The sequence below is a fragment of the Podarcis vaucheri genome (assembly GCF_965113315.1).
Source record: "Podarcis vaucheri genome assembly, chromosome: 2".
Taxonomy (NCBI): domain Eukaryota; kingdom Metazoa; phylum Chordata; class Lepidosauria; order Squamata; family Lacertidae; genus Podarcis; species Podarcis vaucheri.
Window position 1 is genome coordinate 46,797,122 of NC_138760.1, and position 27,361 is coordinate 46,824,482.

The window sequence follows — 27,361 nt, forward strand, 5'->3', positions numbered from 1 at the left end:
ATTACTTCTGCATCTAGAGCCTGCCTTTTTACATTACTTTTGCTATTCTAATAGAGTGTGGAAGTGCATTAATTCACAGTTTATAGCAGTGTTTTCAAATTTGTATGAATTTCATTCAGTCTCTGCTAAAAGTAGTTAATTCTGTAAGGCAGGGGTTCTTAACCTGTGGTTCTTGAATGAGCTTCAAGGGGTCTGTAAACTAGGTACTAAAAAAAAAAAGATTTTCTATTGCAATAAAAGAAATGGTATGCAATATTTTGTGTTTAGGTGTGAGTCATGCTTCTGAGTAAACAAACATAAAATTGCACTGTAGATTCAACTCCCAGTGTTGTATTGTGGCCACAGGCTAAGTGTCAAAGTAAAAGAACAAGGAACAAACACCTTGGCTTCACAAGCCTGATGTAGGCAGTCATAAGGAAGCAGAAAGCTTGCAAAAGGTAGAGTTGAGCCTCAGTACTGATAATAATGGTTTAGTGGTTTGTGCACAAGCTGGAATGAAGCCTCGGGCTTGTTTTGAAACTAAGTCTGTGATAAACCATAGTCCTGGTTGTAAGACAGCATGATGAGAAAGTAAAACTAAATACTAGCAAAACCACCTAGTCATATGGGAGGATGGAGTGTGTAAGCCTGAGGTTGAGCTCATTCCAGTTTACACATGGAACACTAAACCATGCTCTGGAGCTGTGTGCAAACTATACCAATACTGCAGCTACATTCACAGGTCAGAGTAATCCATGGTTTAGCCTGTCAGGAATGAGCTTAGACAAACTTTAGGTTCAATCACTTCCCTCCTCTTTTCATGTGGCATGGTTGCAAGTAGGAATTCAAAAGCCTTCACTTTACTTTTTATTAACCACACCTTGTCATATTGTCAAACCTGACAAAGGCCCAGTTCGCATGCAGTGCTGAACCATGATTTAGCACTGTGTTCGTGAGCAGGAAGCAGTATGACCAAAGTCGCGGACACACATACTTCCTCATCGCCTCCAGCCGGGAGGAGAAGTTAGCTAGCATTTACTTTATTTTACAAAATCTTGGCATAGTGTTATATAGATAAACCAGAGGTACAGACCACCATGGGCTCATTGGGAGGAAATTTAATAAATGAAACTGGATAGTTAAACTTCATAACCCATCATTTGAAGTTGACTGGTCATATTATAGAGCTCAGACACGTAGCTGCCAACGCTACCCTTTTTTAAAGGAAAATTCCCTTATTCTGAAGAGGATTCCTCGCAAGAAAAGGGAAAAGTTGACAGCAATGCTCAGACAAAATGTGAAACTGTGGGTTGTTGAATTTGGAAGCAAAAGTTTATTATCTTGTAGCTAAACCAGAGGAGAGGGAAGGGGCATCATTGGATCCTAACACTCACCTATGCTTGGCCCTGTCACACTGAAGCATAGTTTGATGTCTGAATGTAGCTGCTGCTCATGAGAGTGGCTAACTTGTCGCCCTTCGATTCCCTTCAGCTCCAGCCAGCATGATAGGGATAAGGGGAGTTGTAGTCCGACGACATTCAGAGAGCCACAGGTTAGCCACCCATGGTTTTGAGATCAAGAAGGCTTGGTGCCTCCCTGTTGCAGATGTCTCCTTTGGCATACTGGATCTCACTGATCAGGATCCACTTAGGGCGCTGCTTCGGTTTCTTTCATTTCAAGTAATTTTAATAACCAATTCACAGTTGTCATTTATTAGAAATTACATGTTCTTTATAGGAGGGCAGTCTAAGAATGTTAACAGTCTAAGAAATAATAATTCAAATGCATAAATGATACACATAGCTTTTATAGCTTGTGTATATGAGATAAGAGAATTAGGAAATTTGGGCTAGATTATGTGTTCCAGTCTTTTAGCACCCTCTCCTGACACTCCTTGTGTATTGCACTATTTAAACAGGATCTGGGCTGTTCAAGGCATTTCCTAAAAGAACATAAAAAAGAGTTAAGTAGCATTTTTTAAAAATTGAGATAGTGTTTGAATAATTTTTCTTTTTAAGACTGAAAGCTGAAAATTTCCCTTTTCTTGCTTTTTGATAAAAGAATTGCAATGGTGTTATCAGATTATTTCTGACATTTTATCATCACTTTACTAAAATGTAATCATGTTGCTTTACAAATGTTAAAACAATAATAAGGTAACAAATAAAAAAACAAAAATAGAAAACAGACAACAATTATACATCCTTAAAAGCAATGTCTTGCAGAAACCTGTTGAACAAAAACAGTTTTTGCTTCTTCCCTAAAAGCAAATGGGGATACTGATTTAATTTTGTTATTCGATTTCTTACCCACCTTTCATTATGAAGGAAGAATTTAAAAATACAAGTCGGGCCATCCCTTGAAGTGTTCCACCAGGGTGGAAGAGTGGGAAGTGATACTTCTGTTACCTTTTCCACCACTGATGCCACTTTTTGATATGACAGTAATAGCTGCTGAACTTTCCAACTGGTTCATGCTGGTTGAAGGTATGGTAAGGAAAAGGGAGTAGTGTGAGAATCCTGCTCAATCAGACCAAGGATCTATCTGATTCAGCTTCCTGTTTCCAACAGCAGCCAGCAACATCCTTTTCTTTCTTTCTTTCTTTGGTGGAAACTCAGAAGCAGCACATGAAGGCAACAGCTCTCCGCTATTGTTTGTTTCCCATAATTGCTATTTAAGGACATATGCAGTGTTTCTCAAACTTGGGCCCCCAGCTGTTGTTGGAGTACAACTCCCATAATCCCTAGCTAGCAGAACCCAGTAGTCAGGGATAATGGGAGTTGTAGTCCAACAACAGCTGGGGACCCAAGTTTGATAATTTTGTGTGGTAGAAAAAATAATAAATTAAATGACATGTGAATAAGTGCTTTTAAAAAACACCAAACCATTTTGAATCTACTGCCAGTTTAACCTAATGACTCTATTCTGGATTTTGAGAGGAGGAAAAACATCATTTGACATAGTGAAAGCTTTTATAAACCTGTCCCATTGTAGCCACCCAAAAAGCCTGAAGCATTTTAGGCTTTCCGTGTAAGTGAGGGTGTTCTAACCTCCTAATCATTTTATTGCTTTTTCTTCATCTTTTCCAGTTCTAACCCTTTTGAGATTTGTTAACCAGAACTGAATACAATGTTCCAAATATGGCCAGTTTAACTTTAATGAACAATAGCTAAGTTTCCATTGTACGGGAGAAAAATTGAGATTTTTGCCATGAGTAAACAACAGTCCAAAAAGAGGGAAGGGAAAAGCTATGCTCACTGCTAGTTGCAGCTGTTAAAAACTGTGCGGCTTTGAATACAGATGTATATTGTGGAAAATGTGGTATATAAATCAATTTACGACGACTATCCTGTGGAAATCATGAAGAGGACCTTTTCAGTTGTGGCACTCACCCTTTCCTCTGAAATAGGACATGTGCCTACTATTGGCTTGTGGGCAGTTCCTAAAAACTTACCTTTTCTCCTAGATCTTTACTGAGCATTAATACAGGTAGCTCCCCATTTACCTGGGGGTTGCGTTCTGAGGCACCGTGCACATCAGTAGGATGTGCATAAGCTCACCCTGCTCCCAGCTGATGAGAAATGCAAAACTAGCTATACATGGCAGTAGCAGTAAGAAACAAGGGAAGCAGGGACACTCCATTGGCTCCACTGAAAGACAAGTTCCTTCGGGTTCCTCCTTTTCTCAACTTCTGCCAGCAGCTATTCCATAAATTTTCTGCAGAGGGAGAGATGGAAAGCAGGACCACTCAGTCGACTCAGCTGAGACCAGTTCAATTTGGCTCCCTCTGTTCCTGAATTGTTTCCATACCAGTTGGTCATTGAGGACTATTATGTACCTTTAAGAATTGTTTTCTGAACATACTTGCCTTCCTCTTCCCTCCTCATTGTTTTCCTTTTGTGTCATTTCTTTTAGATTGCATGCCTGTGAGCAGAGACTGCCTTTTTTAATTGATCTTATGTAAGCTACTCTGAAAGTCTTTTCATTTGAGGAGTGGGGTAAACATGCTTTAAAGGCATTTTTCGTGAAAGACTTTGAGTAAGATCCAGCTATGGCATCCTGCTGATGCTGTGAACTTGTGCAAAATAACTTCCCTTTCCTTTGCTTCTCTCTGTAGCCCCTTGGATGCTGCCAAAATCTGTTACTGGGGCTGGGGGAGTGGAAAGGAAGGCCCTGGCGTGCCTGCTAGCACAGCCTTGGATCTTGTTCATAGGGGAAATGTTTAGTAAAGTTTGGTGAAGAGAAAAGATGGATTATACTAGAAGACTCCACACCTGCTTTGTTCAGGGTACTCTGATGGTTTGGTTGCTTGCCTAGTGTAGGATTTCACAAAGTAAGAGGGTGAATCAAGCTACATACTTGTGTGGGTTCATTTTTTTTTACTCTGTGCAAATGGGAGCAAGCACAAAAAATAAGTTTTGTGCACAAATGTGTAGTTAACCTTATCTGACCTATGTTTAATATTGTTGCATTTGCTTTACAGAGTGCCTAGTGGAGAATGCAATGGGATCAATAGCATGTCTGCGGAGAGTGGCCCTGGGACAAGACTGAGAAATTTACCAGTAATGGGGGATGGACTAGAAGCTACACAAATGTCTACAACACAGGCACAGGGCCAAACCCAGCAAGGCAGTACTGCAGCTAATAACCCACCTCCACCAGAGACCTCAAATCCTAACAAACCCAAGCGTATGACCAACCAGCTGCAGTATCTGCTCAAAGTGGTGCTCAAGACACTATGGAAACATCAGTTTTCATGGCCTTTCCAGCAGCCTGTGGATGCTGTCAAACTAAACCTCCCTGTAAGTATAGACTTAAGAGAATTAAAGGAACAGCAATGTATCTTAACATTTAGTGGTGTGGGAGGGCATGGGGTGGGATGCTTGTGGAAGATGGGAGGTGAGGAGCAACCCAAAGGTGGGGAAAAATGTGTGTGGCAGCGGAATTGGCTAGGGGGTCAACAGGAGAGGAATAGAAATGTAGTTTCATGAGGACGGAAAGAAACATAAACGTTAAAGTTTCTTCAGAAGTGTTGAAGGGACTGGGAACAGGACTAAAGAAAGCATGCGGTCAGGTGAGATTCTAAAGTACTGAACATTATAGGACAAGGGGGCATCAAATGGGCCTACAGTAAAGTGAGGGAAATAAGGCAGATAATATGGAGTAAGGAGTAGGCATGTGGGTGGGGAGAAAATGAAGCATGAGAGCAGCATATGTTATGCTCAATGAACTAAATTTCATAGGAAGGATGCTTGATACAGCTGAAAGGTGAAGAAGGGTTATCATCTGGCGTGCCCATCCATATTTTCAGTCGCCATTGCTGGTTCCCAACATCTCTCCCCGTATTGTGTATCTAATGTAGACAATAATTCCCCTGGGTGGAAGTTGTATCTCTTTGGGCTCTATATAGCAGATAGCACAGCATTTGTTTTCAATTAATTAATTGTGGCAGCAACATTTTTTTGTATGGTAAGGTTATTTTATAATTATTGTATAGGAGTATTTTTATTTGCTTGATGCTTAGCTTTCCTCGTATCAAACCTAAATAATTGCTTTGGTTGGCAAATGGGAGGTTTTATTTTCATTTTTAGTTTTTCTGATACCTTGTTACTACTTGGCTCACATTAGCCATGCCTCCATGATTTATCTTGTTAGTTATCCAAAGGGTTCTTCTGTGAAAAATCTGAAAATAAGACCTACAAGTCTACTTACTAGCTAACCAACAGGCCATAGTAATGTGGACACTGATATGCTGCTTCCCCACCACTCAGGGACCATTTTATTCGGCTGCATTACTTAGGCAGTGTGACAGAAATCTTGCAAGCTGTTTGAAACAACATTCCTTTGTTGGAGCACTCCTAAATAGATTTCTCTGCATGCTTGGTCAGTGGTCAGCTTGTATTCTTCCTAGTCTGGATATTAGGTTGATTTTAACAACTGTGATGGCCAGTGTACCTATCCTGATTTCATGGGCCTGATCCACATCATTCCTGTGCTTCGCAGCACTGCATGGTGCTACAGGGATGCTTCTGACCATGAAATTGTTGAAAATTTGTGTTGCCAAAGAAAGAACAATTAAATGGCTACCAGAGCCCATTGGAAATGTTACAGAGCATGCTTACAGGGCTACTTCATTCCCTGACTACTAAAGCTATATATGCAGTTCAGGCAAATCCCTGTCTTTCAGTATGTCCTGTTGTTGTTGAAGACTAGCTAACTAAACTGGTGGTCTGAAAAGAGAACTATTGAAAGGAATTGTGAGCTGCAGCCCCAGAATCCTTCCCAACATTAGAAATGTTGTTTTAAAAGTTCTGGTTTACATTGTTTACTGGGTGCAGATACCTTATTTTGTTTGAGCAGTCAGCTGATGGTTTTCCATATTATTTGTCATGAAATTTGGGCTCTATCGGCCATTAGGTGTGCGTCTGTCCTGTACATTAAAAGTCTGTTTTAAACCCTTATCACAGAGGAACCGAGGGTTGAACTAGATAGGTCTATATCCTGTCTTTGGTTAAAAGTAGCTATGGAGGGATAAGGATTTAAAATGGGTTTCTTTTACCCATGTGTCCCCACACCAGTCCCCCAATGGATGTTGCATCTGAAGTTGCAATTAACTACAAAGGGTGTAAAAGATGTGAATAATACAGCACTAATGTGTCTGACTGTGTAGAAGCAGTTATAAATAGATATTACAATAGCTAAAGATTAAAAGGTTGAATGATTTCCCTCTTTGCCAGTTGTTTTGATAAGACTCTGAATGCTTCTAAGCTTAAAATTATTTTATCTTCTAGACATTGTTACTAAATATGTTGACATATTAAGTTGGGACAGAGAGAATTTTTTTAAGCTTTTCAACCTTAAAGCCTTGAATACAGTACTCCTGGTAAAATTTTCAGTTATAATAATTAATCCTCTCTGTTGCCACAGGATTATTATAAAATTATTAAAACTCCTATGGATATGGGAACAATAAGGAAACGCTTGGAGAATAACTACTACTGGAATGCTCAAGAATGTATCCAGGACTTCAATACAATGTTTACAAACTGTTATATCTATAATAAGGTATGTTGTCTTCATATATTTGGGCTTTCAAATGATGTGTCTGTGATGTTGCATGAGACTTTCTCTCATGCAACAGTACTTTCCTTCTTCTACCTGCCCTAGAAGCAACATTTCTTTTAAAATATATTCTTTATTTAGAAAAGATAAAATTCTTCACTTTTTAAGTTTTCAGAATTGAGATTTAAAACAAGCAGGCTCTAAATGTTTAACTCTATTTGTCTGCCTTGAGATTTTTTTAAACAACAACAACAAAAAGAAACAAGATATAAATCTCTACAACAAAACAATATTATTGAATCCATTTCAAAAGCAGATATAAGTGTATACGTTACTTTAGTTATATAATGAAATACAGTGAGTTGGGGGGCGAGAGCCGTATGCTGGCAAATACTTGAAATGGCCAAATTTGATTTGGAAAAAGTCAAGTAGAACCCAGAAGTGACTACATTAGACACAGTGTAGAATATGATTTGGTTAAAGGGAACCCGAAAGTGTGCAGCTTGGAAATTGGACTCTAAAAGCTCTGCACAACGTCTTAAGATCACATTGCAATAAATACAGTCGTATCAAGGGCTGTGTCCAGTCTTCATCTTAGGCAGAATAGACCTGTTGAAATTTATAGACATGATTAACTTAGGCCCATTAATTTCAGTGGGTTTGCTTTGAATAGAATTTGGAAACAACTCCAGAACATGGCATCCAACACACTCAGGTGTCATTGATACGAATTAGGCAGATTTATTGCCACGTCATTCTGTTATTCCCATGCTATCACAGAGTTATGAATGAGTGTAACCTCTTACATTTTTTGTTTGTTCAGCCAGGGGATGATATTGTTTTAATGGCAGAAGCTCTAGAAAAACTTTTTCTGCAGAAAATATCTGAAATGACACAGGAAGAAACTGAAATCGTTATAGTCCAGACAAAAGGAAGAGGACGGGGGAAGAAGGAAACAGGTACTGATATTGGTACTGCCCATTCAGTTTGCAGGGGCTTTTTTTCTTTTGGACTAGCCAACGCTCGGTGTCATTACTTGTGTATTTGAATAAGGTGGATTAGCTTGTACTTGAAAGGAACTTGAGTTTGTGCATGTGTGTTTCATGTACGTATAGTATCCATGTCAGGGAGAGAGAATTACCTAGTGTCAGCAAGTAACAATGCAGAAACATCTCTTAAATAAAGCATTGACATCAATCACTCCCTTTGTCTTGGGGTGGGGGGCAGAATCTATCCCTGCTAATAGGCTCTCAGCCTGGGAAAGTGGAGTATAGAAATCACTTTCTTCAGTTTTCCAATGTACAGGGTAACAATACTTCCCATGCCTCTCCCCCAACAAACCAAAAGCTATCCAAATAGAAGGTTGTCACTTTAAGAAGAGGTAGGAATCAGTATCTCCAATTTCATGTACAGTTTAGCCCCCAAACATCAATCTCTATAAAGAAAGGAAAAACAGTAACACGGGTAAGCAAAAATTCATTATTATTGGGGTTTGGGGGGGATATGCCCTGCACCCCAAAGGCAGTCCCAGAAATAGCCACAGCAGTCACTGTTGCTCAGCTGATGATAATGAGCCAGGTAATGAGGCTCCCAGTCACACAGCCAGTCTGTTTGCCCACCTTTCTCCAAGGCATAGCAATGGTTTCTCCTGGAGGGGCACAAGGCCTCCAGCTTTGTGCACACTCAACCAGTCTTGCTCAAAGTCCTTGAGGAGCCCACAGCAGGTCTAGCAAAAAAAAAACACTGGAAGCAGCACTGAGAATGGTCAGCCTGTTGTGCAGCCAGCTGAAGATAATGAAGCAGGTAACTAGGCTATCAGCCAGCTGAAGATAATGAGCCTGGTAACAAGGCTTTCAATTTCGCAGCCTCTTGATTTGCCTACATCTCCCCAGCATTTCCATGGCATAGCAGTGATTTCTCCTGCAGGGGGTTGGGCTATTTGAACTACGTTTTTGCATGTGTTGAGGTTTGCTGGGTACATCACATGACGATGCTTCCTTTTCTAACAGTTACATCCAAGGCTGGAGCATCAACGGTACAGAATACAACTCAAGCATCATCCCCACCACAGACGCAGGCTTCACAGTCAAATCCTCAGCCGGTGCAAACAACTCATTCCTTTCCTTCTGTGACCCCTGACCACATTGTCCAGACGCCATTACCAACGCTGGTGCCTCCCCAGCTTCCCCCACCACCACCTCCCCAGCCTCCTCCTCCCCCTCCCCCTCCTTCAGCTTCTGTCCCCCAACCCATTCAAACACACCAACCAATTATCCCAACTGCTGCACAGCCCATGAAGGTGAGTAAATTACAGCTTTGCTCTTTTGTTTCATTTTGGCAAGTGACAGTTTTAGATGAATAGGTGAAATAGTTTGCCAAAAGCCATATTGATCCAGGGCATATTTCTGCTTAAAGTTCTCTCACTACATTCTTGCAGAGTTAGGACTTCCCCCATTTAAATTTTGTTTGCCTGTAATCTTCTACCTCTGAAGGTTAGAGAGCAGAGCTATATTAGAATATATGCTGCGATTGTAGAAGACCCAAGTTCTATCCTTCGTATGTCTCTTTTGGGTTGGGAAAGAATTCTGCATGAGACCAATGGGAGTTGAATCTAGGTGGTAGAGCCCATCCTTTGCATTCAGAAGCTTCCAGGTTCAGTTCCTGGTATCTCTAGGTAGGCTGGGAAAGACTCTTTTTTTTAAAAAAATAAATGTTTAATTATTTTTTCCATACAAACATCAACCGCAAAAGACACATACAATAAAAACCATAATAATAACACAATTTGACAATTCAGATTTGAATACACTGATATACCTATGACTACACCTTTTAAAACAATATTTTCCCACCTCTCTCTCCTCCCCCTACATCCCACCACCATCCGCCTTATCGCTTAAATATTAGTTCCAGATTTCTTCATGTTTATCCATTCTTATTTTGTGTCGACATGCAGTTCGTTCGTATGTAGCTAATCTATCCATATTATCAATCTATATGCTCAATGAAATCTTTTTGCAGCTCTTCCAATTCATCAAAACAAGTTTTTTTGCTTTTGATATAGCACGATACATCCATTTATTTATTTTTTGACCCCTTGAAATCTCCCATGTTTCCAGAATATAATTTAGAATTAAATTCAGTTCCTCTAAATAACAATTTCTTTTTATTACTCTTGCTATAAATATCCTCACCTCGCACCAAAATGATCTTATCATCAGGCAGTTGATCAACATATGTACTAAGTTCGGCTTTTTACTCCCACATCTCCAGCAGTTGTCTGCACTTGTTATTTTCTTCTGGTATAGTTTTGCTGGAGTCCAGTGGACTCTGAATATTATTTTCTGTTGAATAAGTCTTAATCTCAGATCCATAGAGGCTATTTCTATTTATTTTATACTTGGCTCCCATATATTATTTGTTATCTGTACCCTTAACTCTTCACTCCATTTTTGGCTATCATATTCTAAATCATATTTCTTCCTGTTGAGTAGCGTTTTATATAGTGCAAGTGTAGAGTTTTTTGTTTTTGTTGCAAAGATTAAATCTTGTAGCAGCATGGGTGTTTCTGATGCTGCTGTGGCATCAGGGCCAAACTGCCTTTCCAACATATGTTTCAATTGGATGTATTGCCATGTGTTTCACTGGTTAATCCATACTTTACTTGGGAAAAGACTCTTGACAGAAACCCTGGAGAGCCTCTGCCAGACAGTGTGGACAATACTTGGCTAGATTGTCCAATAGTATGACTCCTATGTTCCTAAATGGAGGCATGAATAATTGTCAGTGCTGGGCTGGATGAATCATTGTACTGATTTGGTAAAAGAGAAAACTTACATTATTATATATCTTTTTCTTAAAGTTGATTCCCCTTCCCCCCAATAGTGTACCCATGCTGAGAGTCACTTCACAAATCTCATTTTACGCAAACTAGTAAGCTGCAATTGGCTGGGCATTTCTGCTACGTGTGCATATTCTTAAAACTGTGTGTTTCCCGTAAAAAGCGTGAAGGAGCCTTGAGCTTTCCCTGGAAATAAAGAGGTTGAAATGTCCTCTGCTACCTTCCTAGAACATCTTTTAAAAATCTTTGAGAGAAATGTGTAACTGTGCAGTCTCACTGTCCCAGGTACGTCCGCTTGAGCTAAGTAATGGGACACCCATGAACCAGGTGCAATATGTACTCCCTCATGTGGAAGCCATGCTTTGTACCATGAAGAACCGAAAAGCAACAAAGAGAAAATCAAAAGTGGTGTAAGGTCCGATTAATACAGCCACTAGATGATGTATTTGATGGCTAAATGTAGACATTATTGATGTTAATGGTTAGCACAGGTTTTTATATTGGTGTGGTCGTTGCATGGGAAATTGCCCCTCTTTAGTGTGATACAGTTTTAGCCTCTCCAGTGCAGATTCTTAGATATTTGATTCCTATCATTGGTCAGGTCAGTACTGAGGTTTGACCCTTGTTTTTCACCTCTCTCTTTTACATGGAGCTTGCAAGTGAAAACCAGATCTTCCTCCTACAGATAACAATTACAACATTTCTAAATGTACTTATTAGGGAATAAGCTCTATTGAGCACAGTAGGACTTACTTCTGAGTAAACTTGGATAGGGTTGTGGTAAGTGTTTTGTAAAGGTAGATATAGGTAACGTGATTTTTAGACAACTATGCTTTCTCAGTTTCAAAACTGGGTATTCAAAATTTTCATCTTGAACAGCACCATTCCAAACAGCATTCAAGTGAAATGAACCTATAATGAATTCAATTCTCAAAATGTGATGTTTTCATGTCATCAGTTCAGGAACTCTTATCATGTAAACTTAGTACCATTGGGGAGGAAATTAAAACATTCATTTTAAGTGGGCAGCATAAGCTGTCTGTTTAATAATAATTCATGGCAAGTATGTAGCACTTTAGAGTGTTTGCATCGTTTCACATGCATTATCTAAGTCAGGGGTCAGATCTGGTTTGCCAAGGTCCCGAACCCGGCCCGCCCGGACTCTGCAGAACCCGCTGCTGTCTTAATTTTTTTATAGCCATGAAACAGGCTCATCTGCTCAGTGGGGCAACCCCACATTGCAAGCGCCCAACTTAAAATGGAGGTCCCTTTGAGGCACACAAACCAAACCAATAATAATAAAAAAAATAAAGATGCAACAGCAATGGTTGGAATGCAGTTCGCATGGCGATGGCGAGGCGTCTTCTGCCTGGCTCTGCTGCCCTCTTCCGCCCAGCCAACGAGACCCTGAGATGCCGCTCCCACTTTCTAGTTCCTACTTCGGCTGCAGCTGGGCTCTGCTGGAGGGCCTAGTAGGTGGGGCGTCGCTGGGCAGCAAAGGCTGCGTTCTTCCCTAGAGAGAGGGGCTCCAGCGGGGCTTCTCGCTCCTTTCCCGCCCCAGAGACAGGCTCTTCTTGGCGTACCTTTCCCCCTCTTTCCCCTCTGAAATCTCGCAGGGGCGGGAAGCAAGAGGCACTCCGCCCTGGACCCAGCTGCAGCTCCTAGTTCCCACTTGCAGGCGCGGCCAGCCCTGAGTCGCGTGCAGTTAACACTTCCCCACGTTCCTCTTGGACTGTGTGTCTCCCTGCCTTGTGAGTGCTATGGGGGAGGCTCCTCGGAGGCAGCGGACGAAACCCATCAGTGCACAGGTTTCGCCTTTTCCTGCCCCTCCCGGGCGTTTGTGTGGGAAGAGGTGTGCATGGACAGACCTGTTCTGTAACAATCCTGCTTTGTTTTTCCTGGTTTTTTGTGCACTACAAATAAAATATGTGCAGTGTGTATAGGAATTTGTTCATATTTTTTTCAAACTATAGTCTGGCCCCCAATAGTGTCTGAGGGACAGTGAACTGGCCCTCTGTTTAAAAAGTTTGAACAAGGTATTATGACCCCCTAATTACAGATGAGAAGCAGAGACTACAGTGCAAGTGTGGGGAGTCTTTTTCAGCTCAAGGGCTGCATTCCTCGTGAGCAATCTTCTGGGGGCCATATGGTGGTGGTAGTAGATGGGGCCAAGGAAAAGGTGGGCATAGCAACAGACAGGACTCTAAACTCTGTATAATGGGCTACATTCCAGCCAAAAGCTTCCACGCACACACATGTTGTCCTTCCAGGCAAGCATAGTCCAAGGACATTCCACACAAACAAAAGCTGACAAGGGTGCAGAGTAAGACCAGTGAGGAGGCGTGGTCCCACAGTCCAGATAGAGAGGCCAGGAGGGCCTTACATTCCCCTCACCTCATGTAATACTTTACTTAAGGCCACCTAGTGAATTCATGGCTAAGACAAGATTTGAACCAGGGACTTCATGGCACACAACTTCACTGCTGCCCCCCATATTTCACTACACTGGGTATTAAGATTTTTACATGATTTTTAACTGTTTCTCTTTTTTCTGTAAACTTGATACTTGCGTTGAATTATATACTTGGCCTAACTATAGTTAAGCAGACATATTTTCTAGAAATCAAAAGTGAGGCAAGGGTTAAGAGCTACCTTTGAGAGGACTCTGCATGTTCTTTTCTCTTTGTTTTTCTTTTTATTTAGCTTTTATTGTATCATAAAAAGCTTTATTAAAATCTTATGGGGAAAAGTGAACCTAGTCCAATGCCATTTTTGTGGGAAGTGTTTGTGATGGTGTTTTCCCCTTCTTATGCGGAGTATTTACTCAGTTGTGAGGTTTTCACTTGATCCTATCTAGCCAACACAAGTAACAGAAGGCTACATAGAGTGTCTGCTTGCTTTTGCAGACAAAAAAAGGCGTGAAGAGGAAAGCAGACACTACAACTCCAACAACAATAGACCCGGTTCATGAGTCCTCATCACTGCCCACAGAACCCAAGGCTGCCAAGACAGGTCCACGAAGAGAAAGCCGACCAGTGAAGCCGCCTAAGAAGGATGTTCCAGACTCTCAGCAGCATGTAGTAGAGAAGAGTAGCAGTAATAAAGTGTCAGAGCAATTAAAATATTGTAGTGGCATCATAAAAGAGATGTTTGCTAAGAAGCATGCTGCCTACGCCTGGCCCTTCTACAAACCTGTGGATGTGGAAGCACTTGGGCTTCATGATTACCGTGATATCATTAAGCATCCCATGGATCTGAGCACAATTAAAGTAAGTGTAGTTTTAAGCTGTGCATGTAATCTTCTCTGAAAGCCAATACCCACACATTTATACACCTTGTAAGTTATGAAGGAACTGTACCTGTGTTTGTTTGTGCAAGCATGTGCTTGTTTACTGTGTAACTTTAAAATGTTGCTAGACTCCCAGCTCCCATCATCCCTAACCCTTGGCTTTGCTGGTTGAGACTGACGGGAGTTTGATTTCAGCAATATCTGGAATGTGAGGGAGTATCATCTGTTCATATTCTTCTTTGCGGATAGGGAGGCTTGATTACTGATTTTGTAGTTCCTCTGGTTTAGACAAGTATTCTTGGCCCTTTTGTCCAGTTACAGTAGTTTCAGCTTAATTTCCACTAGAAGGGAGGGTTTGATTTTGGTTGTTGGATGCAAAAACAACTATGTATGCTGGTCTGTGAAAAATCTAGGTGCAGTTAGATGCACAAATCTTGATCAACCTTGGGATATCTACAGAGGCTGCAAAAAGTAGCAGTGAAAGTGACTAGCTTTTCTTCTTCCTCTTCAGCAAGTCCAAAGTACTATCTTTACTGTGGAGGTGACACTAGCAAGTGATTAAGAAACCATTGGCAGTTTTCATCTTACAGTGAAAGAGCTTCTCCCTATAGTCAGACTTCTCAGCGTCACTATAAATAGGTTATTAATTTCATATCAATTTCAGTCCCACCATGAAGGGACTTCTCCTATCTGTAGCCTTTGCTCAGAGTTAGTATGCTGCTACCATAGGACTTTCCAGAACCAGCAGCAAATGTGCAAGCCATTGTACTACCAGGGTGGAGCTGGGGGACAGTTTTCTTGGCAGGGAGAGCACAGATGCTCAGAAGGTGTTCCAGAGCTCACCGTCAATTAATATATAATGTAGCACAGTGGGAAAGCTATGTAGTTAGAAATCAAAATAGGTTTTGTAGACCTGTTAGTGCAGAAAATAATGGCAACTTTCTCGACGGAATAGAAAAGGGAAAAGTAGAAAGATTAGGAGATGATGCCTCACTAACGAGTTGAAAGGCTGAATAGGATTTAAAGCTGTATGTGTCTGATGACACATGTTCAGTATTAATACATAATAATAAGACTTGCGACAAAATGTTGCCATGTAGAATGCTCCTTTTTAGGGTTCAAGCCATGCTTTCTATGATATAGCACAACTATGGTAAAGTAGTCACCATCCCCATCTAATGGGTATACCACATTGTCACATACTCAAAGGGTACGTACCAAGGCAAGTATGGGTCAAGTCCAAAAGCAGAAACTACAAGGCTGAATAGCCATAGGCATGTAATGTGATGAAATACAAGTAGATGGTTGGATTTTAAGCATTAGAGGGCCAGAAGCAGAATTAAATGGTCAAAGCCATTCAGAGAGTCAGTTTCTGAAGGATAATATAGGTGAGGCACACAAGTTTGTTCTTAGCAGAGTTGCTCAGACTGGAGCCATACATAAGGTCTTATTTAATACCAGTAGCACCATTATTGGCTTCCAAGCTCAGCTATTTCATCTGCAGTTTCTCTTTCTGATGCTATCAGTGTAACACTGCAGCAACTAAGTTTGACAGTCATTTCATCCATAAGAATTGGGGGGAGGGGGGTTCGTTTTGGTTACTCCACTGACTTTCATTGGCTGTGCTGCTTATATAGAAATTAATACAGGAAGAAATTCTTCTGGCTTTTTCTTTGTCAGGTTCAGCTTAGGGCTGTGGAGTTCCTAGTTGGTCACCTTGTCTGTGCCTAAGGCTTTGCTGTGTGGAAGTGGGGAATGAGGATGAACTACAGAGAAGTAAACATTTTCTGTTTTTGTAAACCAGGCTTCTTGTCAGGACTATAGGTCTGCTTTTAAAAGTAATTATTAAGACAGATTTGATGTGAAGAAGAGGAATAAATTAATTGAATCTTGTTAATAATTTTGGTGCCGAAAGGAATAGGTAGGTAGAGGAATAAATTTGCTAAAGGGAAAAGAGGATGAATTGATGCAAAAAAAAAGTCTCTTCAGACTTCTGGGGGGTGGTATAGACACACCAGCATGGTCAAGAGTGCACTGGCTGCCTGTATTAATGTGGCTATCCCATACATCGGAGACATTGTGGACCAAATTTCCCCAAGATGCTATGTGTAGTTTTTGTCAAATGTGCTGCGTTCGTATCAGGGTTGGTGCAAGAGATTGCGTCACCTAAGCTGCTGTTGCCCATTCTCTTCATTGCTGTGCTGGCTATAGCACCTCTCCCCCCCCCCCCTTGGCTTTCTGTCTTGTTTTTTTGCTGCTACTTCAGGATGCATTGATCTGACATACAGACATTCACTCACTCACACATATAGTTACATTATGTTGTGGCGCCAACAAGGCTTCCAGCTCTTGCCTCCTTCCTCCCTGCCTAGTTCTAGGAAGGACCTGGAGGGATCCTTACCTCCGAACAATGAATCTGAGATTGGGGTGGGGGACCATGAAAACACATGGGGTGCTGCAGTTTGCTGCAATGCTTAATGATACTAAAAATGGAATCAGGGAGCTTAAAGTTACTGCAACTCCCTCCAGTCTTAGGTATTATTAGCTGCCACCACAAACCATGGCAGCACATGCACTTTCGTGGCTACTCTGCCCAAAATGCTTTGCTCTGAGAGATGTAACTCCGCCCCCCTCCATTAGTCTTTCCTGGAGGGAGGAGAGAGCTTCAGCGAACAGGCAGGAGCAGGGCCAGCCAAGAGAGGTAAGCAATGGGCTTCAGGTGGTATAATTTGCAGTTGCCTGATCACTAATGGAAGGGCCAACCCAGATTTTCATTGACCTTCCCTTATAGTGGTAACATCCATCTTCTTAGCATAATAAAGAACTTAACATGCAGCTGTAGTGCAAGTACTATTCAAGTAATCTACTCCTGTAGGTGAGGAAAGATGAGATCTTACTCTATTTCTTATCCCTATTTGTTTCTTGCAATAGCTGCCCCTTCTGGCTGCTGGGAAGAGGCAGTCTCCTGAGTCTTACACTGTGCTACTCAGTGCATCTGGCTGGCTTTTCAAAGACAGTGAGGATATATAACTGTGGGATTTTAAAAACTTATTACTTAAAAGATTTCTATGTTTCTGCAGTAAGAATGCCAACATTCTATGAATTGCTTTTTAGACTTCTTTCCAGACTGGGCAAATACCTTTCAAGGATCTACTGTGCTAGTGCACATGTCCTATAATAGATTGCTCTCCACAACATTGAGTGTTGTGAGAAATTTCCGAGCATTGTAAAGAGTAGTTTACTGCATGGTACTGCAAACACCTCTAAAGTATAACCATTGCCTGTAATAAATCTTGCTGTAGCTTCCTTGTGCATATACCCACAGAGAGACAGACACGTGATAGAAGTGCAAAATATTGGTTTCATTGTTCCATATTCTTCATATATTGTATTTGAAATATTAATGGCAGAATTTTATTTTTTTACATTTGTAGTCGAAACTGGAGAACCGGGATTATAGAGATGCTCAGGAATTTGCAGCTGATGTCAGATTGATGTTTTCCAATTGTTACAAGTATAATCCTCCTGATCATGAGGTGGTTGCTATGGCACGGAAACTGCAGGTAAAGAAAATATTTCTTTAAAATTAAGTTCTGTATTAAAATGTTACTTTTTAAGAGTTCAACAAAATCTAATTATCAGAAGAAAATACTGAAATAATAAACTAACATAAAACATGCAACTATAAGCACCAAATATATACAGTGGTGCCTCGCAAGACGAAAAGAATCCGTTCCGCGAGTCTCTTCATCTTGCGGTTTTTCCGTCTTGCGAAGCAAGCCCATTAGCGGATTAGCGCTATTAGCGGCTTAGTGGGCTTAGCGGATCAGCTGTTAAGCGGCTTAGCGGCTTAGGATCAGCTGATAAGCGGCTTAGCAGCTTGGGAAAAATGGGGGGGGGAACCCCGCAGGAACTCGCAAGACATTTTCGTCTTGCAAAGCAAGCCCATAGGAAATTCGTTTTGCGAAGCACCTCCAAAACGGAAAATCCTTTCGTCTAGCGGGTTTTCCGTCTTGTGAGGCATTCGTCTTGCGGGGCACCACTGTACATTAGGCAAAAAATGTATCTGTAAAATATGCGTACACCATTTATTTTTCAGTAGGGTCTCGGACATGAGGCCTCGTTTTGAGAGAAGCTCAAAACCTGGTTGACAAACTTTGTGGGGAAAGAGGAGGAATGTGATTCTATTGAGTCTTCTGGCTTGTATCCACTGAGCATGGTATCCTACTGGACTGCCTCTCTGCATTTGGAACTAGGGATACCACTGGTGATTCCACTTTGGGGGAAGTACTATCCTAAAGGTGGTTGCCGAGTGGGGATTAATGTATATATTGCTTATTGTATTTCTCCAGGATGTATTCGAGATGCGTTTTGCTAAAATGCCAGATGAGCCTGAAGAACCTGTGATTCCAGCTTCCTCTCCAGTAGTGGTGCAGCCTCCACCCAAAGTGCCCCCACCTTCATCCAGTGATAGCAGCAGTGACAGCTCCTCTGATAGTGACAGTTCATCCGACGATTCTGAAGAAGAACGAGCTCAGCGGCTAGCAGAGCTCCAGGAACAGGTAGTCTATTTATGCTTCAGAATCTGCATCACCTTTGGTCCACTTAACTGCAGTTTTCAGGTTTGGAGTAAGGATCTGTTCAGTTCCCTGTATACCCAACCATGTGCAAAGTCTTGGTCTTCTGGCCCACATTGGAGTTCATTATTTTGCAAGCCTGCAACTTGAGACTTCAAAGGAGGAAGAGAACCCAAAGTTCTCAGATCTGTAGCAGGTGAGAAGGGAGAAAAGTGAACATATGTTCTTTATAGCCAGTTATCATGAGCTTTTTATCCCAGGACTTACTTTTACTTAAAAGAATCAGGCAGAGTTTACTTTCACACATTCCTCTTGTATGTACTATTGAATTCTAGTGTGAAAAGAGTCTGGAATCACTTTGGGTCTATAATTTTTGAGTGGCCTGTTTGACTGAGTTTTCCAACTTTGGAGCTAGAAAGCTGCTGGGACAATCTCTGCCCACCTTTCTAGCTTCAAAGTTGAAAGGCAGGATTGGTTGCTGACTATGGACAGCACCACACTTTGCTTTGTGAGTAAAATTGTTGAAGCCTGAGAGTCACACTCTTTGCACTGTTGATATGATGTGAGGAGAGAAGAAGCACGGAGAACATTGACCTTCCATGGCTGTCTTAATTGCTTTAGCAACTAGAGTTAAACACTTCCTTGTTTCTTCCTTTCCCGCTCAATATACAATATTGCTCATGTAGAATGGATGATCTTGATAACATTACACACAAAACTCTTAGTAAAAAAGCAGTTAGATGGGCACCAAAGTAAGCAGAGGGATCAGCACTTTTTTCCTTTTCTTTTTTTTGCAAGGGGAGAGTAAAATGAAGAGATCAGAACAAAATTGTATTGATCTTTATGTCCACTCCTTAGCTTAAAGCAGTGCATGAGCAGTTGGCTGCCCTGTCCCAGCCGCAGCAGAACAAACCAAAGAAGAAGGAGAAAGACAAGAAAGAAAAGAAAAAGGAGAAGCACAAAAAGAAAGAAGAAGTAGAAGAGAATAAAAAAAATAAAACCAAGGATCCACCACCTAAGAAGGCCAAGAAAAATAATGGCAGTAACAGTAACTCAAGGTCAGCCTTCTGTGTTGAAATCTATAGTTTATTTGATTTGTTTGGACTGAAGAACAAGTGTGTTGTCAGGATTATGGCAAAACTTCCAATACTTCAAATATCTAAAACCTCTAGTTGAATTCACATTATTTTCAACCATATAGTATTATGAAAGTAAAACTCTAGTTATAAAGCACTACCATTTATTTGAGCTTTCTTGGCTTTTAGGAAAATTAAGTATGTACAGGATTTTGGTTTTAGCAGATCCTTTACCTGATACAAAGGCTTACTCCAGCAGTCTCCAGTTTGCGCTCTAGATTTTAAGGAGCAATTGAGGACTTTTTGCATGTTAGAAAACCTTAGTATCAGCAAAATCATTTCAAGCAGTCCTTGAACAAACTGCTGTGTTGGGAAATTGTAATTATGAGGCTGTATCCAACTAAGTTGTACTTGAGTACACATTGAAATTAAGTGGATCTATTCTGAGCATAACAAACATTGGATGCAACCCATGATTTATATTGATATATTTGTTCTATATAAGGCCTATATTTTAAGATGCAGAGATCAGCACCCAGTGAGAATTGCATGCCTTTCCGTTTTAGAGTAAAGATATAAATTTCTCTGAACTGGCTCCTGGAGTTTTGTCAAATGTGTGTCTTCACTGTGGAATAGGACTACATGTTTTTAAAAAACCGAGAAACAAAGTTTAGGTTTAAATATAATTAACAGTTAGCTTTTAAAAAAAAATAATAATAATGTTGAGCTGCCAACTGCTATGAGGAGCAAATGGAAGTATAGAGAGTAAATAGGTGTGGAGCAAATTCTGTCCCACTGAGTGGTTCTTTTGGGTCTCTGTGCAGTCCCACTCACGGGGTTTTGCACTTGCACAGAGCCCACTCCAGGAACATTCTAGACCTCAAGGCAGGGAGCTGACATTCTTGCCCCTCCCTTGGGGGATCTTTTTGAACTGTCTGGATATCTATCAGGTGATGACCTAATTTCTATACTCAGTTTAAGTCATCTCCTTAATGTGCTGTGGCACCTTCAAGAGTGTAGTCTCTATTGCAAATATAGCACATCATTATCTATGCTATTCCTCCCTTACCCACTTTCATAACAAACTAAGATTGCTTTTGCATTCTGCAAATATGAGTTGCTCCCCTGTGATTTTTTTCTTCTTTTGCTATATGTCATTTTATATGTACTGTTATTTTGCTGAAACAGTAATACTTTTACTGTTTAGTATTCCCCCTTAGTATTCAGTGATTTTCATATATATTATCTTGGTAATCCTTACATTAACTCTGGAAAAGAGGTCATTATTGTTTCCAAATTGCAAGTGGATTGAGGGTATGAGATGGTGGCTTGTCTAAGGCCACCTAGTAAGGCTATATAACTAAAGTAAGATTTGAACTATAAAGTTATTGACTTTCAGCTTAGATTATTAGGCATTTGACTATACCAGATTTCAGAATATAGTAGACAATGCTAACAAATTGCAAACATAATTAACAACACACTTTAGAATAGCATTTTGCTGTCTGTCTAAAATCATTGTTTTGTAAAATAATGCAGTAATAATTGTTCTTTAAGTAGTAAGAAGGAGCCTGTGACTCTGAAGAACACCAAGCCACCTCCTGCTTATGAGTCTGAGGAGGAGGAGAAATGTAAACCAATGTCTTACGAAGAAAAGAGACAGTTGAGTCTGGACATTAACAAACTCCCTGGCGAAAAACTAGGCCGGGTTGTCCATATCATCCAGTCAAGAGAACCCACGCTGAAAAACTCCAATCCTGATGAGATTGAAATTGACTTTGAGACATTAAAGGCGTCCACATTGCGGGAGCTGGAAAGATATGTAACATCTTGTTTACGGAAAAAGAGGAAACCTCAAGGTACCTTTCAAGCTCAGAGCAGTTGTGTTAGATTCCAGCGCTGTGTATTAAATCTCTTGCCACTGTATAGAGAGATGGGGGAACATATTAGTATTCAGGCCCTATAAACTCATGCAAGGAAAAAGCATCCCTCATTCCGGAGTTGCAGCCATTCCAGCAAATGTTGGATTAGATTAGTAATAAAGAACAGATCTATTAGATGTTATCACTGGACTTTCTTGATGGCCTATGATACAGGCCATTGAATCATAGTGTTCCTCAGTTTATAACTATATTACAAATATTTTCTCTTTAAACAGCTATAAAAACATACCATATTTCTATTTTATGCCATTGTAGCCTATTTCAACTGTTTTGTAAAACTTACGAATGTTCTATTTATTATGAGACTGTTCACCACAACCAGACACAAAAACTTTTTTTTAGTTGCAGATAATATTTCTAAGACCATAGGTTGGTATCTTATAAAGCAATGAACCAAGGCTCTATGATACTTCTCCATTGCTGGAAATTATTAAAAGCTTTTGTATTAATAATTGACTATTTTCGCATACACATTATTCAAAGGAAGGACAAACTTTCTAAAATTGGTGCACAGCAGAAAATAAATGCATTTTGAAGTAGTTATTACTGTTTGAGAAATCTGACAGTTTTTAAAAGGTTTCCTTTTTTGTATCTAGAGTCCCATTAATTCTGCGTTGTTTTTAAAGGACTATATAACAAGGCAAACTTTTCTTCTACATGTTTTATGTTGAAGCCTTGGAAAGAAAAAGAACAGCATGGCAGCACATTCTCCCTGCCCTTTTGAAAGTATTGCTTCATTTAGGCCAGTTAAAAACATATCAGTATGCACAAATCTTCCACAGGGAAAAGAGTAGCAAGGCCATAGTGTTTAAGGGGAATACTGCATAGCACAAGAATGGGTTCTGGATTATATTCTTATCCAATGACAATATTGTGCTATTATCTTGTTGCAGCAGAGAAAGTGGATGTAATTGCTGGTTCCTCTAAAATGAAGGGGTTCTCCTCCTCAGAGTCTGAGAGTACCAGTGAGTCCAGCTCCTCCGACAGTGAAGATTCAGAAACAGGTTAGATGCAGATTATTTATAGACTCAGTCCTATACCTGTTTCCTGTATAAATAAATATGTTTTTAGTATGGCTTCGTCTTAATTTTTTTTATTTATTTTTTATTTGGTCTTTGTAAAACAGTATATACAGTATATTTTCTGTATACGAAGCTTACCCAGTTTGGATCCAACGTTATAAAGAGGGTATCACATCTGATTGCTTCAAAATGCACTGAACAATGCTTTATTAATTTAGGATGGCAGAGCCACTTTATAATTCGTGCTACGGTACCATTTTATGTGTCTGATGGTTCAGATTCACAGTTTTAAAAAAAGAATATTTTCTAAACCGGCTTCTCATCTAATAGAGAGTACGGTATACTTTTATTAGTGAACGTTCAGTCAGTTTGCCAGAAGGTAGATACAGTGTATGATCGTGTATTGGAAAGATGGCATTGAGAAGTTATTGGAAAAAATAGACTGAATGCAGGGCAATCGGCGTACTGAAAAGCTTTGTTATTTCTGATTAACATTCCCTCACTATATTTTTTCTGTTAGCTTTGAGAGCTCTTATAGCTTTCATTTGATACTCCTCATGTGACCCTAAAGTTGTTGTTTTTTTATTTGAAGGATGCACTTAGTTTTGTGCTAACAATCAATATTTTAAAATGAATAAGTATGGCAGAATAAAATTCTGTGCACTCTTTGTATTAGACCTGCAGTTCTCGCATGAACTGCAAAAGCATTTTACAGTAAGTTCTTCAAAGATTGACTTACCTTAAGGTTTTATTCAGCAAAGCCATAGGCTGGATCCAGACTTTGGATTCAGCAGTGGGTTCCTTCTGGTGGAGAGCAGGGAGGTGATTTTTGTCAATTACATCCTTCTCACTGTAATCCCCAATGCCACTTGCCTGTGGAATTGTGAGAGATGTGGTGCTGGCAACTGCAGGGGCAGGTGTAATCATATTTTAGGATAGGCTTGCACATTAGTGTGCTGAGGGTGGGTGGGGAAAAAATTGACATTTTCAATTAGTATAAGCAGTAATAGTTTCACTGACCTTTTCCTATGTTTAAAATGGTAAATTGTGTTCAACTGAAGTTCTAGAAGACACTGTTCTGTGTTGCAAAAAGAACTTCTATAGACTGCAAGAGGCCCATTCCTAGTATCTATATACATATGTGAAAAGGCCCTTGAGTTTGTTTAGAGATAAAGATTGATGATGATGATGATGATGATGATTCCTAGGGTGTTTTCCCCCAATGTTGGCAGGAATGATAGGAATTTGGCTATGCAGATAATAGGACAGCCAGATGCAAAAGAGGACAAAGGCCCCTTCCTGCATTTTTAACAACTGCGTAGAAGGAATTTTAGTTGGTGTACCTTATCATGCAATCTACACCTGCAGAACTTCTCTCTTCTGCAAAACTATTAAAGGTGCATGAGCTGTATTCTATCTTGCATCTGGTTGCCCTAGCAGGTACTTTTCAGAAGATGATTTTAAATTAAAAATTATTTTCAGATTTATTTGATCTTCCATGTTTTGTTTTTTACTCTGTTCCTTGGACTGTCTTGAATTTCAATAGCAAGCTTCTTTAAATGGCAATTAGACTAGGTTTTCTGTGAAACAAAAACGCTCTACCAGTTTATATGTGAGTAAGGTATTTTACAGTATAAGATTGATTAAATACTTTATTTGTGTTGTTCTTAAAACATAAATTTATATGATTTAAATGCTTTTTTCATATTGATCAGAAATTGGTACTAGGAGATGTTCTCCAGCTCTTGATCAGCCCTAAAACAAAGGTCCCTGACTGGTAGAAGAAAAAGGTCTCATTTTAACTTGTACAGTTTGTTTTCTCAAAGCAAGTTTGATCTCATTAGAGTGAATTTAACTTAAGAATTCTCAAGTGTTCATAGTAGACATAAGAGTAAATTGAGGCTTTCCCCCAGAACATTCATTTTTATGCTTTAAAAAACAAAAACAAGAGAAGCAGAAAGCTTGGTCTGCATTTTACTATCAGGTTACAAACCTTGCTAGCAATGCTTGTATACAAGAATGTATTTAGTTATCCAATCTGAATGATATTTATGCCTACCCAGGTGCCTAATAAGCATAATATATTTGAATGACTCAGAAAAGAGTGACATATTACTGCTTTTCTCTCACCAGTTGTTAGATAAAGCTTATAAAAACAAGTGGCATAAACACTTTTAATTTAAAAAGCAGTTTGGGAATCTGGTGAAAGCATTTCAAAAAGCATCTATCTGTGGTGTATACTTGGTATTTTCCCTCTGGGAGTCCCTTAAAAAATTATTGCAAAATTCCTGTTGCTTTTTAAACTTGGGGGATGTTAAAAAGTTTGGTGTTCTTTTGGACAAGTGCCAAGAAGAGGTGGGTATGTGCAGGTGCTACAGATACCATGACCAAAGCAGGCAGTAAAAAGAGGAACTTCTCCACAGTGGAACACAAATTATGGACATTCCATCCTAGATACATCTTCCCCGTTTTTATTTATTTGCAACAGTTTGACTCACTGTGTTGGTTGTTTTAATTTGCTATGGGTTGTTTTTTTTATAAGCAACCTTCAAGATGACTTTAGTGTGGGGGACAGGGTTATCCTGGGATGCCTCCAGTGTATTACATAGTATTTTAATTCTGCTTGTTTTTATACCTGTTTTAGTTAAAAACATTAACCATGCCTGAGGTAATAGAGTTCTACGTATGGGGAAACTCTGTTGTACTTTTAAAAGTTTGTAAAACTAACAATTGAGACTGTATACCAATTTCACATTAAAATATTGTAGCGCAGAGTTATTTCAGATGTAACATCTGATTTTGAGGTTGAAGTCCACTTCAGGGGATTTAAGTTTAGTTTCGTAATGCATTGATTGCCCACACATGTTCTTTGTGCATGTTTGGTTATACGCAATGTGTCATATTCTGAGTATAAATAGGAAGTGTGGATTGTGTCCAATTAAATCATTGCACATACAGTATGACTTCTGTGACTACAAGTGACCCTGCCCTCCTCCCCCAGCACTCCCAGTCAGCTCCAGGAGTTTCCCTGGGCCTTCAGAGCAGATTGGGAGGAGGGGAGGAGAGGGAAGGGAAGTTCCATTATTTTCATGGAAGTCATTCTGCATGTGCAGTGATTTAGTTGCATATAACCCATTGATTTCTTCCACAATCATCCAAATCAATAGAGCACTTTATACTTGGGGAGGGAAAGGGATTTAAAGTGTTGGGGAATCCCTGTTGCACAGAAAAATCATATAAGCCATAGGAAACAATTTTATCTAGTGGCATCAATTAGCCATCATTCATATAGGTGAATCCAACTAAACGTATTTGGGATTTTTGCTGCATTAGAAAGGTTCAAAGAATCTAATAATAAGATAGACCTTTCTTACCAATATTTGAATTGTTTTAAACTTTTACTTAAAAGGCTTGATAATTCTGTCCAACAGTGTTGCTCTGATGACGGTGTCTGTCAACAGAATAGGAAGGGGAGCAGTGTTCATCAGTTCTCCTTCCTTCTCTGCTGATCCCTCCACACATGTAAATCTCTTCTGTCCAAAGGATTTCCCAACCCTCTGGGGCAGGTTTTGGGAAAGCAGTTGCAGGGATGGATCCAGAGTGTCCCATCCGCAGAAAGAACTGAGTAGGGAGGAGGCAGCTTATGCTGATTCCTCCTTCAGCCCCTGCCTCACCTCCTGTGCTGTTCTGGTAACGCTGTGGAGCAGCTTACAGGGGGCTGGCTGCAGGAGGGAGGAGAAATTTGCAAAACTTGCCTCACGCCCAGAGGGAGTGTCCCATGAATAGAACTCCACTCATAGGAACTCTTAGGTCCCATAAAATATGTATGGTTTTAAATCAGATATAAAACAAGGCATTACCTTGGGTTTGATAGTTGTAAATGGCTTGTAGAGGTATCTTAACCTCTTAATCTGTGCTGCTGGTGACAGTTAGATGCCCATCTGCTGACCTTGCTGTCTCCACCCATGGAAAACTTAGCAAGTGGAAAGCTAGCACGGTGGTGGCCTCACTGGCGGTAGAAAGCACAGGGCCTTGAAATGGGGGGGGGAGCAGAGTTGGCTATGGATCTGCTTAGATTCAAAGCTGCTTCATTTCTCTGAGAGGGACCTCATCTAGGCCCCTTATCTAAATCAGTCTGGAGCTGGCATTACTAACCCCTCATTATCAAAACAGGGCTATTGAAATAATTAAAGCACTTTCAATTTTAGCTGGACTTTGAAATGTTGATGCTTTTTTATTTTTAGTGAATTCTTCTTTCTTCTTTTGTCTTGACTTGCAAACAATAGACTCTTGTTACATGAGCCTAGTTCTCAAGACCCAGCAGGTGAGGATCTAAGAGCAGGTTCAGACTTCAGGTGAAGAGTAGATTCAGTTGTAAATTCACCCCATGTGTCGTAAGTGGTCTCAGTCCACAAGAGAAGCAAACTTAACTATGAGGTACTCCATCATAGTTTAGACTAGTGCTTATCTGAACCTGAGGAGGAAGAAGAAACAGGATTGTATCCAAGTAAACTCTACTGAGAGTAGAGCTACTGAAATGATTAGATCTAAGTTAGTATGAACTTAGTTGGC

At 40.2% G+C, this 27,361-nt stretch overlaps 2 protein-coding genes across 22 annotated transcripts in view; one reads left to right on the top strand and one right to left on the bottom strand.

Moving 5' to 3' along the window:
• BRD4 (bromodomain containing 4) overlaps positions 1-27,361 on the top strand; it is a 73,513-nt gene that overhangs the window by 29,349 nt on the left and 16,803 nt on the right. For 4 of the 5 annotated variants that reach the window (XM_082213175.1, XM_082213178.1, XM_082213177.1 and 1 more), the window contains exons 3-12: positions 4,463-4,781; positions 6,907-7,044; positions 7,865-8,000; positions 9,051-9,340; positions 13,789-14,151; positions 17,606-17,734; positions 18,524-18,733; positions 19,607-19,806; positions 21,382-21,683; positions 22,661-22,771. In XM_082213175.1, coding sequence (XP_082069301.1) covers positions 4,497-4,781; positions 6,907-7,044; positions 7,865-8,000; positions 9,051-9,340; positions 13,789-14,151; positions 17,606-17,734; positions 18,524-18,733; positions 19,607-19,806; positions 21,382-21,683; positions 22,661-22,771 — 2,164 coding nt within the window. In that variant the 5' untranslated portion in view covers positions 4,463-4,496. The remainder of the gene's footprint in view (positions 1-4,462; positions 4,782-6,906; positions 7,045-7,864; positions 8,001-9,050; positions 9,341-13,788; positions 14,152-17,605; positions 17,735-18,523; positions 18,734-19,606; positions 19,807-21,381; positions 21,684-22,660; positions 22,772-27,361) is intronic. The other variant, XM_082213179.1, reaches the window with a different exon arrangement.
• LOC309526879 (uncharacterized protein) overlaps positions 17,513-27,361 on the bottom strand; it is a 38,391-nt gene continuing 28,542 nt past the window's right edge. For 4 of the 17 annotated variants that reach the window (XR_014216992.1, XR_014216993.1, XR_014217001.1 and 1 more), the window contains 4 exons: positions 26,650-27,263; positions 23,529-23,694; positions 21,688-21,745; positions 17,513-17,728 (listed from right to left, as the gene is read on the bottom strand). Coding sequence is in view for 1 of the 17 variants with exons in the window: in XM_082213209.1 (XP_082069335.1) it covers positions 21,697-21,745; positions 23,529-23,694 (215 nt within the window). In the remaining 16 variants the exon portion in view is untranslated. Of the gene's footprint in view, positions 17,729-18,765; positions 18,936-21,687; positions 21,746-23,528; positions 23,695-26,649; positions 27,264-27,361 lie in introns of all 17 variants that reach the window. The other 13 variants (XR_014216991.1, XR_014216995.1, XR_014216997.1 and 10 more) reach the window with 7 other exon arrangements.